Source organism: Python bivittatus, unplaced genomic scaffold, assembly GCF_059951505.1.
Source record: "Python bivittatus isolate LINGU-HERP-01145 unplaced genomic scaffold, Pbiv_v1 ctg000580_np1212, whole genome shotgun sequence".
Lineage (NCBI taxonomy): Eukaryota > Metazoa > Chordata > Lepidosauria > Squamata > Pythonidae > Python > Python bivittatus.
The window spans coordinates 7,205,454-7,221,803 of record NW_028277087.1 but is presented as its reverse complement, the minus strand read 5'-3'; the positions used below and the strand labels follow the sequence as shown (position 1 = coordinate 7,221,803).

Sequence of the window (16,350 nt, the reverse complement as noted above, 5' to 3'; positions counted from 1 at the left end):
GGAAGTACGCTACAGATTTAATATTTACATTCAAAATTCGCTGCTAATCACTTACACTTGAAAATTTCAATCACTAAATGACCCACCCTCCAAAGCATAGTTTATTATCTATAAAAACTCTTTTGGGGTTTTAAATGTCCAGAGAATGTCTTTTAATGACTGTTCTCTCAGATGAACCTGTTTGCTTACTGATATCATCTCTGGACACCCTTCTTTGTGCTGTGCTTTCTGAGAAAAGGCTAGAGGCAATGAAGAGTGGGCTTTCTTAATTGTGATGTTCCTTATTTGGAAGATCTGGCTCATTTCTACTCTCACCACCTTGGCACAGACAAGCAAAGAGAGCAAAGAGCTTTTTCTGAGAAGACCTGAATTGTTTTCAATGCTATCATGGCTTTGATTTTATTATGTCTACTGTTTAAAGAGTATTTTGCTGAATACTGCTTAGCATGAGCATAACACAGGTGACACAAGCCTCTTTTTTGGAAAAGAGACACTTACCTTTCGGATCTGGTTAGTTGTCAGCATGATAACATCTGTCCCTTCATGAAAGCACTGAGAGGCAGCCAAATATCCGATCCTCTGCAAATGAATAAAAGGTAATCACTGTCTAAGGCTGAATAGGCTTGTGGCCATCATCCTGAGAAACAAGGGCTCTAGTAAAAATATAGACTGTAGCTGGTACAAAAGAGTTGCATGAGGGCAACTGCTGGGGCTGTTAATAAAACTGCAGTTTAGTAGAAGAACAGTGATAGGGGAGAAACACAGAAATGGTTCTGGATGTACAGTTTAGCTTCCTAGACCTAACTGTAAAAGTGTATTTAAATATATGGGCAATATCAAAATTAAAAGAATCAGAGAGGAAACCAAAAGAAGGCATCTGTTGATGGTGGAGTTCAGTGCCTTGCATAGCTTCTGACAGATGTTAATGATTAGCAACATCAGAATTTTGTAAAATAAATGAGATTACTTTGTTGACACAAGACACAGATTGTATAATGGAGTAGAACGTCGCCCATCTAACTGCTATTTTTTACATTTTAAGATGAGATACAAACTGCTGTGGTCCCAGGTTTTCAACAAACGAAAGTCATTCTGCACGAATTTAGAGTCCTTACCAACATTCTGACTTTCATATAGACTACTTACTTTAAAAGTGAACTTGGATGCACTCATGACTTCAATGATGTTGAATGCCGCCCAACTAATATCATAGCCCAGCATCTGTAACTATTGAAGAGATGGGGAGGAGAGACAAGGCATCAATCTCAAAACAAGGGATAAATCAAATTTCAAATATATTTTAATTGGATAAAATATTTGCCTGTATGTTTTAGCTAAGTCTATATTGGAACACTGTAAGTACTTTCCGATTGTTGAGTTATGGGCGACACATTTTGGCTTGCAAGGTAGCCTCTACATCAGAACCTTAGTTTGCACAGAACAGTGTAAACACATCTGAAATAAAACTGGGCTTTGGTTGTCCTTCTGGCACATTGACCAAGATGCACTAAAACTGATCAATAATGTCTTTATAGTTAGCTGAGCTGGGGTGATGGTCAATATTTAAGAGCCCATTAGCTGACACCCATGACATATGAAGAATTCTAACTTGTAATGTAAGAGGAGTAAATGGTAAAAAAATCAATTAATGAATGAAAGAAAACAGAAGTGTTACATGTTTGGGAAATGAAGAGAAAGGCAGTCTGAGCTTGTGGAGTGGAGTTGATGAATAAACGTATCAAAGTGAAGGTATGGGTTTAATTATGAATGTAAGGATGAAAATACATGTCAAAAAGTATGAATTTGCATAATATACATTGTTGTGGTGCATATGAAAGTAGAAATTCATAGGTAACAGAAAATATGGGTATGAAAACTGGAAAGGAAATACAGGGCCAACTATTTTCATATATACACAGATACACAAACTTACCTGTTTGCTCTAGTGTTTTGGTATCTTGGTAGATACCAAATACTAAATACCACTAGAAAGGCAGTAGGTAGTTTACTGAGACAATATTTTTCGAAAAAAGGGGAAATATGTATACTAGAGCAGTCTTCTGCTGATTTTATTATAATGAAGGGATTGTCTCATATGTCAGGAAAAGCATAGAAGTAAGTTGAATATCAGGGCAATGAAGTGCTTTAAAGGTTTATGTGGCAAAACAAGAAGATAGGATCAAGAATGAACAAGTGCTGAAGGAACATAGATCGAAAACAAAAGTGAGTGATGAGCATGAAAGCAGTACACTGAGGAGGTTTGGTAATAGGGAGAGAATGAACGAGGCCTAAATAGCAATACAAACGTATGAAGGAAAAAAATGAATGGGTTAAGAAGAAAAGGAAGACTGGGAAATTCACAGTGGGATGGAAATGAGATCCCCCAAAAGAGAAGGGGAGATAAAAATACAGGTAATCCTTGGTTAACAACCACTTGTTGAGGGACTGTTAGAAACCACTGAAGATAGGCAGTCCCTTAAATAACTGGGCCCTATGCCATTTCGAGTATTAAAGATGATAACCAGAACTTTGAATTGTACCCGGAAGCCAGCTAGTAACTAGGGCAGCTCACAAACTCATGGCTACTTGTGTTGCTGCGTGCTGTACTAATGTAGCTTCCAAATGGTTTTCAAAGACAGCCCCGTACAGAGTGCACTGCACTAGTCCAACCACGAAGTGATCACATCCTTTACCACATCTTCCAAGAAATAAAATGCTATTAATGTATCAATGAACAGCTCTGGAGCATTCAATATTCTATCTTAGGACATTCCCCAACCAATGAAGACTCACATAGGTGAGTTTGCAAACAGCATTTGCCTTCACAGCAATATTATCCTGCTTCAGCTCTTGTTTGATCTCATCAATGCACTGAGAGATGTACTTTGCCTGGAAGAGAAGAATAAAGAGAAAAGTGAGATCACTGGTTATAAACAGGGTTCTGCTAAGCCAGAACTACCCAAATTGCTGATAGCTGTAACACAATTCACAAATACTTAGTTTGGCTGCCCCAAGCACACAGGCACCAATTTCTATACTGAAATGCAGTAGGACTGCCTGTCTTCAAGAGTTCATCTACTATCTCTGTGATTAATTCTAATCTTTGCAACTTTTCCCAATATCAAGAAACACAGCATTAGAAATCCTCTCAGAAAGAGCATAAACTGTCTCCTGCAAGGATAGGTGACTTGAAAACTTTCCATGCTAGTTGTGATTAAAATATCTGATTATAGACTCATAATATTTACCTGCTCTTCAACAAGGGATTGGAAGGAGGCAGCTGATGTCAAGCAATTTGTAGATCATGGCCTAGACTAATAATTTTAGTTAGCAGGATAGGAGAAGTATGATCTACAGGAAGTCCTTGCGTAGTGACCACTCATTCAGCGATTGTTCAGAGTTACGATGGCACTGAATGAGGAGACTTACGACTGGTCTTCGAAGTTGCGGCTGCTGCAGAATCCCCACAATCGCATGATCGTGATTTAGACACTTGGCAACTGGCACACAATTATGACAGTTGCAGTGTCCTGAGGACACATGATTGACATTTGCAAGCTTCACTGCTTTCAACAAGCAAAGTCAATAGGGAAGCCAGCAGGAAGTCACAAGTTGAGAGCCTGTGATATTGTGCTTAATGAAAGTGTGTGATTTGCTTAACAACTGCAACCGATACTACTGGAACTACTGTTGTAAGTTGGCACAGTCACGTGATTTTCCCTTTATGACCACATTACTTAGTGATAGAGTTCCTAGTCCCAATTATGGTAGTTAACGGAGGACTACCTGTACTATATTACAGGGAGTTGTACTGGGCTGTGGCCAGTAACGTGGTGTTTCCTGGAAGGTTCTTATTAGAAAACCTACCTCTGCCATGAAATTATCTGGGGTATACATTAGTAAATTTCACTTATATGGAGTAAACAAAATATGCAATGCTAATTTTAGATGCAAAAAAAATCTCATCTCTCCTCCACAACTGTCTAAAGTATTTGGAACTGAAATTAAGGAGTATTCAAGCAGCAATTATGGGGCTTCTGATTATTAACAACTGCTTTCCCAATGCCTAATACTTCATCTCAGGCTTGCAGAATATTGGGAGGATTGTGCAAACTTGTAGGTTAGCCTTGCTGTACTGTTATGGCTGGGTACTAGAGTGCTTCATCAACACAACATCCGTATTTCCACAAAGCTCAGTCTACAGAACTGTGGTTATCCCTTCTCTCCTATATGGATCTGAGTCCTGGACTCTGAACTGAAGGCACATCAAACAACTGGAGAAATTTCACATGCACGCTCTCCACTCCATCCTCGGCATTCGTTGGCAAGAGTGTGTCCCTAACCTGGAAGTCTTGGATCACATGGAATCCACCAGCACTGAGACCCTGATTATCAGAGTCCAGATGTGGTGGGTGGGACACATCATCAGAATGGATGACCACTGTATACTTTGCCAGATGTGATGGACTGGAATGGAGGAAGGGGGGTGAAAACGGTGCTCTCGTCTCCAGAGCAACGCTCAGGAGATAAGCGGAGGAAGCTGGCACAACCCTAAACATTCCAGAAGATAGTGAATAGCTGTGCCTGGGAACTAGTGGTCAGTCTGAGAAGATTTCTGTAAACAGGCGCTGGCTAATAAACCTTGTTGATTGAACCTGCATGGTCTCCAGGAGTTCTTTGGGCTAGGCCTGACACCAGTTGTTCTATAGTGTAGTGGAGTCTGGGAAGAGACCTGAAGATCGCCCACACAAGTGCTACAAAGACGCTGTGAAAGAAACCCTACGCCACTGTGACATCCAGTCAAAAAGCTGTGGCTGCTGACAGAACCCACTGGCAAGCCCTGTGCTATGAAGTCTCCACTGGCTTTGAAGACAGGTGCTGCCAAAAGCTGATAGAAAACCATGAGCGATGTCACAGAATAGCACCCACAGTTACTACAACAATGAACTTCCAGCGCCCTCATTGTGCTAGGCTCTGCGCTTCCAGACTGGGACTGCAGAGCCACCTCTGTGTCCACAGATGAACTGCACAACAGCGTGTCTTCTTCAAAACTGGAGGGCTACTGTTATATGGCTCTGCCAAATGGCTTCAGATTTCCCTGCCAACCACACCCAACAATACAGGTAGTCCTCAACTTACGACCACAACTGGGACCAGAATTTCCATCGCTAAGCAATGCAGTCATAAAGCAAGATGCCATGTGACCACATCAGTTAGCAACAGCAATCCCGGCACTCCCCACTGCTGTCATCAAGTGAGTTCTACTGGTCATCAATCAAGGACCCACCCCAATCCAAGCCATACTGGGCTTGGTCCCTCCCTGTCTTGAGCCTCAGTAAGGTAAGGGATACCTTCAACTCCATCCACCTGCCTATCTTCCCCCCATCTCTGCCCTTTTGGCTGGCCTGCACCCTGCCTTTGCTCACTCACACGCACTGTGCCCTCCTTCCCTCCTTTGCTTGAGGAGTCTCCAGGGGCGCTTCTGCAACTCACGTTGAAAGCTGCTGGCCATTCATGAGACTTTCTCCTTCCTCCTGCAAAGCCTTCTTCCTGCAAAGCCCCAGAGTCACAGCGCAGCACAAAGGGGGTGCAATGTGAGAGAGTGAAGGGGGGAGGGCACTGGTGCGAGCGAAGGAGGGAGCAGTGCATGTGAGCGAGCGAAGGGGGAAGGAGGGCACAGTTTGTACAAGTGAGAGAATGGGGGAAGGAGGGTGTGCGCGTGTGTGTGAGCAAAGGAGGGTGCGTTGTGTGTAGTGAGCGAAGGGGGAAGAAGGATGCAGTTTGTGCAAGCAAGCAAAATGGGGAAGGAGGGTGTGGTGTCAGTGAAGAAAGGCCTGGGGGAGACTTACCAGAGCAACTTCTGACCTCCCCTGCTGGCTTCCCTGTTGACTTTGCTTGTGGGAAGCTGGCAGGGAAGGCTGCAAATAGCAATGACATGATCGTGGGGTACTTGGCAACTGGTCGTGAGCACAAACATTTTTGTGCCAAGCACCCAGATTGTGATCACATGACTGTGGAGGTGCTGCAATGGCCATAACTTTGGGGACCAGTCATAAGTCCATTTTTCCAGCACCGTCGTAACTTTGGACGGTTGCTGAACAAATGGTCATAACTCGAGGACTACCTGTATGGACTCTCCCATCATTTGCCTCTTTGAAAATGCTTTCAGTCATAGCATTTTGCCCTATCAACTCATTGAAGGATGTGAAGTGATTGGTGAAAGGGCAGATAAGAAACAGAAGCTCTACAATCCTCAGTAAGAGTTAAAAGTCAGGGAAAGTAACATAAATTTAAGACAGAGTTTCTCAAACTTTTGAAAAGAGTACACAGCTCTGTTGTAAAGCATCTGCTCTGAATGCAGACAGTCACAGATTCAATCATTAGTGAAACAGGAGCTCAGGTAGCAAGACAGAGGCCCTTTCCTTAGCATGAGATCCTGGGAAGCCACTGCCTGTCAAAATAGACAATACTGGACCAGACAAATAATCCATTTAGAATTAATCTTTGTTAACTATAGTATTCTGGGAGATTTTTGACTAAAGATTAGGAAAAAATGTCAATGAATGAATGGCCATTCATATTTGATGCTCAGAAGGTTAGACCAGGGAACCACACAAAGATGCAACAGGCAGCTTCCTCTCTGTTTATCAATCAGTGGTAACTGAATAACACAGCCTAGACAAAACAACCAGAGCAATGATTCAATGAAAATGTATAGAAAATTCTCCTATGTTAGAGAATGTTTGGGGCTCAAGGAACTCTTAATTTCTCAGGACATACCCTGGAAACTACTGACTTAAGAAAGTGGAACTGAAAATTCTGAGTACAATTCAATGTCACGTTTCAAGTAGTATGTAAATCAAAGGCTACCAGATCTGGACTACAAACATCTGAATGCCTGCTAGATGATTAGGATTTTCTGTATCTCTTTGCTCAGGATAGCTTTGCTCAGATTGGATAGCTCTATGTAAGGCTCAGCTCATGGCCTTTAGAACCTTTGGTTATGCACAGATGAAACAGAACAAGTTTCAAGTTCTTATTTAACCATCAAATTCTCTGGGTGACTTTACACAGTCACTGTGCTTCAGGGAATACTTTCTTGCCATGTTAACTGCAAGGTTATAAAAAAAATAACTCCATGGGTGTTGATTTGAGCTCCTTAGAAAAAAGGTACAAATGTAGTACATATTTTGATTTCACAGAGCACAAAGAAGAGGTACTATCACTCTTTCTCTAAGAGTGCTGCTGAACAGAAACAGCTTGTAAGAATAGCCTTTTCCAAGGCATTACCCTCACATTACCCCAGTATGGGCCAATTTGGAATAGGTACTGATCTCTAGTTCTTCAAAAATCAGAGCGAAATTCTTAGCAACTTCTGTTATAGTGGTAATAGCTACTGCTGGACATACTGCTTTGTTTTCAAATTTTGAAACAAACAAAAACACTCAAATTTCCCATGTACCTGCAATTTGACATGGAATATGAGATGCTGAGAGAACTCTTTGTTCAGTATGCAACAGATCTTTTAGCATATAATTCTTCACGCTAAATATTTGATGGAGCATGTGGATACTATGGAATTGCATATCTGGTTCTCCAGATCAGGCTATACAGTACTTGTATTTGCCAAGAAAACTGCAGCTCTTATAAAGTGTTCCAAAGCCACAACAAAATGTATGGATAACAATATAGGTAGTTCAACTGGTTAACAGCAAACCCACAAGTGAAAAAACTTCACTTCTGAATCTCAACACTAAGGAAAAACCAAACAAAACCAATCTGATGATATTTATATAGCGCTACACCACCATTTACACAAAAGCCAAAAGCAGCTGCCCCTCAAAACCAACAGTCAGAATTCTGACAACAGCAAGAAAGGAGAGAGAAATACAAATGGACATTTAGAAAGACATAATTCAGTTTTGCTTTAATGGGTGGGGACCAAGCATGTTGCCCCAGAAATTCCACTGAGCAGCTTAAGGGAAAGGTCAAAGACGTCACCACAGTACTGGATTTTGAGGTTGGGTATAAAGGAAAGGACAATCCATGGAACTTTTCTGCAAGGGATTATACAAGAACAATAGGCAAAAATAGATTTGAGTAGCTGAGGGGGTGCTAGTACTAGAGAAGTACTATACATGAAAAAAATTAAATTCTTCATATTTCTAGTCTTGTCTGCAAAGGTTATATATAGATATTGATAAATGATCTGTGATAGCTGCATCTAAAGAGCACACACACAGATGTATCTATTTATACAGCTCAGCTTTTTTGAAAAGAGAGACTAATTCTCGTACTGAATTTAAGCTTTCTCTGACCATGTTTGTGTATGCTTTCAAGTCAGCCTTGACTCCTGATGACTGCCTGGACTAATCCTTGCAGTTATTTTGGCAAGATTTTCAGAAGTGGCTTGCCACTATCTTCTTCCTAGGACTGAGAGTGAGTGACTGGTCCAAAGTCACCCAGCTGGCTTTGTGCCCAAGGCAGGACAAGAACTCATGGTCTCCCGGTTTCTAGCCTGGTGCCTTAACCATTACATCAAACTGGCTCTCTTCTCTGAGGATGGGGCATGCTATATACTCTGGGGAGAATATAGTATAGTATGTGCTTAGGAAAACATCCAAATATTATGACTGTAAGATTAATCAACAATGTTCAGGATATAGTATCTGACTGCTTCTCAAAAAAGCTGGGATACCAATAAGCATTCCTGTCTCCAAGACATTAAATTACTTGTATGGATGTAGGATCCAACTCTTATAAGCCTTTTATGCAAAGGCACATTCATCTCTGAGAAATACATAAGACCATCATAATTAAGATATACAAAAACAGGTCAAATGAAGGGTAAATTTATTTGGATGATAAAATCTTTCTTTCTCATTATCAACAGCTTGGATAGGTTAAAATAGTCTAGCAGAGATCTCACCCCAGATAGATGGCTATAATGGCTTCCTTATAAACTTGGATGCTACTATTTCCATCTGATGATTCCCCTGTGAAGAACACATCTCTGTAATGCAAGCTTGTACAACAATCTTGTAATGCAAGCTCTGGATTAGTACCTGAATCCAGGAGTGGATAGCAGGGGACAAGGATTATCTATGCTGGAGTAAGGAACACCACTGAGTAAACAGAGGAGGAAGAGGCTGATTCAAGACATTTGAGCAACACTATCCTAACTCAAGGTCTATACTGGCCTCATAGACCACACATCTAACAACAGAAAGGCAGTGTCATTTCCCTATCAAATGCAGATTCTTGCTAGGATGGAGTGACAGCCGTGGAAACTTGGAGCTTTTCAATGAAAATATAAAGTATCTTGAGAACACCATACGGAGGATGAATTGCATTGGCAAGAAGAAAGATCTGCTTTCTCCTAACCCCCAAAATCACACTTTGTTCTGCTATCTGAAGTTGCTGAAGGTCAAGTGTGATTTTTAACACCCTTAAACAAAGAGTTATTCTGAACTGCAATTGGCCCACTGTGAAATATATTCTGACACATTTTACAGTGCATATTAATCAGCTGGGCAATAGCAGTTCATGGCAGCTACAAAACATTAATCTAAAAGATATAAGATGTATGTATTTCAGGCATGGCATCACCAAGGCAATTTACACCCTTCTCTGTTTACTGAAGGTCAAAGCATGTACATTAACTGAAACAATAGTCCAAAGCTAGGCAGCCATGGAACTTGGCATCAGATCAAAACATAATTCCAGCAAACCACATTAAATCCTGACATGAGACCTGCAGAAGTAGAAGAAGACTGAATGCCATTTTGGGGAAGGGAGGGGGCAGGCAGAAGCCATTCAGATCACAGACAGCAAGAAGTTTAAGAGCCTAAAAAAGAACATTGGGAAAAAGTAATCAAGTTGGGAAGAGGAATGAAAGTGGAGGAGAAGAAAGGGTAAATAGGAGAGGCCATCTGAACAGTCAACTTCCACTAGCTAAATAAATTATCCATTACCCTGATAAATACAGTATGAAGTAAGATACAGATATAACTATTTTTTTCATGTAGTTATTCCAGTAATTGTTCTCAGAGGCCAAAGATTGCAGATGACTGCTGGATGAACCCATAAAAATGGGATGGTAAAGATAGAAAGCTTCACCCCTCTTGAATTCTTGGCTTGGAGCGGAAAGCACATTTTTGCTCTCCCAATTCCACTGTAGATTAATAATTTCTAGAACAACCAGGATGGCATAAAACAGCATTCTGCATTTCTTCTTGCAAAACACAGAGCAAGAAAATTCTATATGCCCATCACCCAGATGAGAATTAGAAAAATTAGACAGCAGAGATTCCTGGAGAACTGGACTGATTAAAATCCAACAGCTAGATGTGATGTGATGAGAAGTCAACTTTCTTGGAATATCAAAACAAAACACTTAATCAAAATCACCATTTTTCATGCATGCCTTATTGCTTGATATTTTTTATCTTACACATTTGCACACAGAGCCAGGGTTCTTTTTTTGAACTGATTTTGTAATTGTAACATACTTCTTAAAGCACTGGGCACACATTCAGAAAATTAGTTTTTTCCCACGCTTCTGTGGGAGCCACTGTTTAAAAAGTCAGGTTACTTTAACAAATAGCAGGATGGTCCTGCACTTATACAAAGCTCAACGTACTTTTTTTGAGTAACTTCTAAAGCATGTTCAGTTCTTAATTCTTTACCTGATAACAAGATGGTCACACCATATGCATGCTCAGTGGCCTCCAACAGCAGTAATATTTCTGTAGTCTGAGAGCCATGTGAGAACTCAGTCTGTATAAAAGATATTGCCTTATGCAGAGAATCACAGAGACCACAGTTGAAAAAACATGCATTAAGCCTGGGAAACAGAAAAAGCTTGAGAAAGAAGCTCAAACTGACTTCTTCCTAATTCACTAGAGTATAAAAGGGAGACAGGGAGGAGAAAACTCAGTCAGACTTTCAAGATTCTGTTATGATAGCATATATCAATAAAGTAGAGTTCCAGTCAGACTTCTTAAGTCTGTTTTCTGACCTGGCCTTTCTCAAAGGGCTCACATTTTAATATATATTTTGGGTAATTCAATCTAGTGTTCAGAGTCACAAAAGTTAGAATGTTAAAAATGAAAGATGTTATTTTTAGTGTGCTGAATTCTGCATAAAATTCCTACTTTTAATGTTGCTATAATTGTTATTTATATATCCAGGAGGAAATTGAACTGCCACTTTCAATTGTTAATGAAAGTTTCATAAGACTTTCAGCATAAAAGTTCAGGGGGAATGTGAAATGTAACTCTTCATCCATAAGCAACTGTAACCTAAAAGGACTTTTAATTTATTAATTTATTTTAATTTATTTAACATCCAAAGTCCTAAGGCTAGGTGTTAACTTAGTCTTCCTTTTTGTTCCATGTCGTATTTGTGGGGTCAGAAAATGAGCAAATTGCTGTTCTAGATGTCATAATCTCATGTGGAGATGGAAGCTGCTAATAAGCTCTTTCTAACAGTTTCAATATGGGGATAACCTAGTAGCAGCTCTGTCTCCTTCAAAGACTCAAGCTACAGTCAATATAAATGCACATAACAGGAAATAGCTGGCTAGTGTAGCACCATGAAATGTGCAGTGTCATACTTAGAGTCGTTAAAAGCTCTCTACACACAATTACATCACTTTCTCTCCCAAATGCCTTCTAATGGTAATTCCAATTCTAGCAGCAAATCTTGCACATATGCCCACCATTTCATTCTAATACCAAAAGAAGCACATAAGTCTGCTGTGTCACATTCCTGAAAACGTGGCAAGCAGGGAACCACATGACAATTCCATATAAAAAGATTTCTATGCTAAAAGAAGCAAGTATTTCTGCAAATCTTACACAACAACAAAACATAAGCAGTAAGTATGCAACATGGTCTAAGCAGCCTGCTAAATTGAGCTTTACACTAAACTCAGAAAAGAGTCTTAAGTGGAAAAACATATTTGTTCAAACATCATTATGCGTATCTACTCAGAAATAATTTCACTGAATCTATCTAATCTAAAGCCTACTGGTTATATGCCTTATTATGGTAATGCCAGAAATTGTAATCCACAGTTTTAATAGCAGCCCGGGAAAGACATAAATAAGTATCATTGCACATTAATGGCCCTAATGCATGTTCTTTTATTTCCAAATTATTTCTACAACTGTTAAGAATTAAACTGGTCACAACATATCCAGCAGATACATTTAGTTTGCACAGAAGCTCACAAAAAAGAAATTATAGAAACAAAAAAGAGTTCCTTGAAGACTATTCTTACTCACTACCGTTAACTAAGCGCATAATTATTTACAAACCTATATATATGTATACTCTATGTAGGCTATAACCTTCATGACTATACTCAGATCCCATAATGCAATGCTTCCCAAACTTTTTCCTTCATTACCCAAAACATTTATCAGAAAGTTCTTTTTACTTAAGTCAATTTAAATGTCCCTGTTGTGATGGGTAATGGGTTTGTGTGTTGTTGCCCAAAGAAAAAAAACACTTTCATCCAATTTTCGGTAATCTACCCAGGTCTGGGAAACACTGCCATAATGCATTCTTCCCTCTTCTCTAGTGTGTGAAGAAGAAACTGGAAGCTTTAACTTTTTATAGTCAGGTTTAAATAACACAGCAACTGTTGGCCTCATGGGGTAAACCAGATAGGAATCACAACCAGATGAGCTAATTTTACTTTATTGTAAAGCTTTACTGACAGAATCTTGCAAGTCTGAAAGTACAGTCTTCCCCCCATCTCCTTTACAGTTCGAGAAACTCTTCTGAGCCTCTTGCCCTGTCCACTATCCAGTTGCTGGCCATGCTGTCTCTTATCTGACTGTTCCCTTGGCAGCGTCTCTTTGCCCATTCTCCCAAGTTCTTTCCCACATATCATTACAGCAATGTACAAATATAAATCTTTACTGTGTAATCACAGAGGAGGGAAAAAAAGCAAATAACTTAACAGTACTGTAGTAGAGATGCTGCTCCATCAGCAGATCTGCTTTACAACCCCTATACTGAGTCTTACTCCTTATTACTGATTGCCACTGAGGCATAAACTAGTCTTTAGAGTTTAATCAACATGGCAGGTTGTATATAAGATAAGTCAACAAAAAGCCAAGAGATGGCTTAAGACTTTAAGGCATTCTTCCTTAACCATAATCTAATCCATGGGTACAATAAACTATAGTTTAGCATATTAAAATAAACCACATATACAATTTGTTTGATAGAAGCTACCTTTAAATACTACCATTGGAAGACCTGAAAGACTAGGTTTGGGTCAGATCATAATGGAGAAAATCTATCTATGTGGTTGCTAGGAGCTGACACTCACTTGATGACACATAATCAATCAAAAACTTCCAATATTAGTTTGCAAAGCTAATTTATATCAACCAACCATGGTTATGAGTAACCACAGTTTAGAATTCATACATAAGTTTAAATTTGATTCCTCTTTTGCATGCTTGTGGTAAACAAGAGAGGGGCAGATGATCACAGGAAAGCTTGGCTAATTTCAACCATGATAAATTATTATTTATAATTGCATCAGACAACTAAATGTTTGTGTTATAAAGGATATAAGACTCAGCCATTTCCTCTTTTTAGGGGGTAGGCATATCTGAATATATCAGGAGTTATTACATAACAAAGTACAAACAGTTTCTCACTCACCCAAGAGGAGCTGGGAAGCCAATACAATATAGTAAGCACTACTTTCCCTTAATAAAAGTATTTGGGTTTTCTCCAATAGATACATAGCAAACATTCCAAGGATGCAAGCTTTGCAAGAAAAAAAAATCATTTGAGATGGCTTTACTAAGGTTTCTTTATATACATGCTTATACAAAAATCATAAATGAAAATGGGTATACCATACATAAAACTTTTTTGGCAGAGGTAGGACACAGACAATAATGCTTCTAAAGAAAAGGGAGAATATAAATCTAACAAATAAACAATACTGGCCACTAGCAAAAATATGGGATTTTCAGGGAAATGTTTCGAAATCAAAGCATAACTGCATGAACTAGATTTTCCTTAATAGTGCCTGAGTCCTGAGACAGTGACTTGTTCCACACTGCACACTAAGCCATGGTTTGCTTAACCATTTGAAATTCAATACCTGGCTGATACATACATAAAATAGATTGAACGACCATTTGGTAGCCAGGGTTGCATTTAACAGTTTTGGGAAGAATTAAATCCACAGTGAGTAGGATGATGAAACAAAGAGGGCATATAATAGGTGGAGCCAGATTCTCCCCCACCCCCGAGGTTTTCAGAGGGTTTTTAAAATTTAATTTAGGGCTACTATACTTTAGGGCTATTGTACTATACTGTACAATATTCATACATTTTGCTTTCTCTGCTCCTTCTTAATATCTACATGGAGCCACTGGGTGAGATCATCCATCACCACAGGATAAGGTATCATCAGTATGATGCTGATGATACTCAATTGTACATCTCTGTCCTGGGTGAAATAAATGATGCTGTGGAAGTTCTTTTGCGGTGCCTGGAGGCTGTGGAGGTCTGGATGGGGAACAACAGGCTTCAAATGAACCTGGTAAGACAGAGTGGCTGTGGGTGCGGGGCTCTCCTGCATCTGGGGGCCTACCTTCTTTGGTCCTGGGTGGGGTGGCACTGACCCAGACTGACCCAGTGCGCAATCTGGGGGTCTTCTTGGACTCATGACTCCTGCTGGAGCAGGTGGCAATTGTGGCTAGGAGGACCTTTGCTCAACTTCGTCTTGTGCGCCAGTTGATGTGATGGAATGGTGTTATGAAGGCCATGCTCAGGGAGATAAGCATTTCCTTAGCCCTCAACAGGAGCATGGGAAGTTTAAGAAGATGAGACTGGCACCACCCTAAGGAATTCACCGTGTTGTGGCTTGCTGGCTTGGGAACTTAGGTTCAGTCTGGAGAGATTTCTGTCTTGAGGTGGAAGCTAATAAACGTAACAGAATTGTATTGCACTGTCTCGTGGAGTTCTTTGGGCTGAACCTGACAGTTGCACCCTTTCCTGGACTGGGAGGCCCTTCTCTCACTCACTGATGCCCTGGTCATCTCCCGTATGGATTATTGTAATACATTCTACATGGGGCTGCCCTTGAAAAGTATTTGGAAGCTGCAGCTGGTGCAGAATGCAGTGGCACAGGCAGTTATGGGCGCCATTAGAACTACGCATGTAACACTTGAGCTGTACTGGGTGCTGGTTTGCTTCCGGGTCTAATTCAAGGTGTTGGTTATCACCTTTAAAGTCCTTCATGGCATGGGCCCAGGTTACCTGAAAAACCATCTCGTCCAATTACATTGACCTGTCCCACCTGGTCCAGCAGGAAGGGCATGCTACGGACCTCGTCGGCCAAGGAATTTCAACTAGCAGGGTCTAGGAGGAGCGCCTTTTCTGCTGTTGCTTCTGCCCTCTGGAACATCTTGTCCCCTGAGGTGAGATTAGTCCCCTCTCTATGGGCCTTCTGGAAGAGCATTAAGATCGGGCTCTGCCTACTTGCAATGGGGATCCACTGGGGGTTTGCAGCACTGGGAGTGGTTGGTAGCTTGAAGATACTCTCTCCACTTTTTTTTTTTTTTTTTAGCTTTTTTAGCTTTGTATATGTTTGTAAAGATATTTATAGTTCTTTTGCTTGTATGCTGCCTAGAGTCACTTATATAGTGAGATGGGTGGTGTATACATTATTATTAAAAAAAAATAATGTCATAAATGAGTAGAAAACCATGCTGTGAAGGCAGAAAATCATGCTATGAACTTAACAATTTTGACTGGAGTACCATACCAGGGCTACAAAGAGCAGTTTTGCAGGCAGTATAGCGACCATTAGTCGTGTTTGGATACACTTTCCTTTTAGCACTTTCAACAAATGATTTCAGTCTACTTCTTAAGAAGCATGCAAAAAGATATTCCAGTATTATCTCAAGATGGTGGATAAAAATGTGTAATTGGGGCCAAATATAATGAGGACAGATTGTTGCCCACAGATAAATTAGCTACAGTGACCAAATGGATTCATATTACCAAGAATGCCAAAAAATACACAGGCATGAAGGTAACATATCCCTCTTCATGTCTGTCCTCAATATCTGAAATTCAGCAATGAACCAGTTCTCTTGATGGGTAGTTTTCTTAGAAACTTATCAGGCAGCCTTAGATAAGCTACTCCTCTCAGCCTCAAAACCTGTCCTGAAAACTTCAATGGCTGCATTTGCATAGCATGTTTATCTATAATTAGCTAAACCACAGTTTAGGCACTTTTCTGAGTTCATAGAATATACTGAATTATAAACTAACCACAAAGGATGGATTTGTATAACACAA

At 40.1% G+C, this 16,350-nt stretch overlaps 1 protein-coding gene across 4 annotated transcripts in view; it reads right to left on the bottom strand.

Moving 5' to 3' along the window:
- Positions 1 to 16,350, bottom strand: part of AP3D1 (adaptor related protein complex 3 subunit delta 1) — a 54,901-nt gene that overhangs the window by 36,356 nt on the left and 2,195 nt on the right. For all 4 annotated transcript variants that reach the window (XM_088149467.1, XM_088149468.1, XM_007433996.4 and 1 more), the window contains 3 exons: positions 2,794 to 2,889; positions 1,147 to 1,227; positions 499 to 579 (listed from right to left, as the gene is read on the bottom strand). In XM_088149467.1, coding sequence (XP_088005593.1) covers positions 499 to 579; positions 1,147 to 1,227; positions 2,794 to 2,889 — 258 coding nt within the window. The remainder of the gene's footprint in view (positions 1 to 498; positions 580 to 1,146; positions 1,228 to 2,793; positions 2,890 to 16,350) is intronic.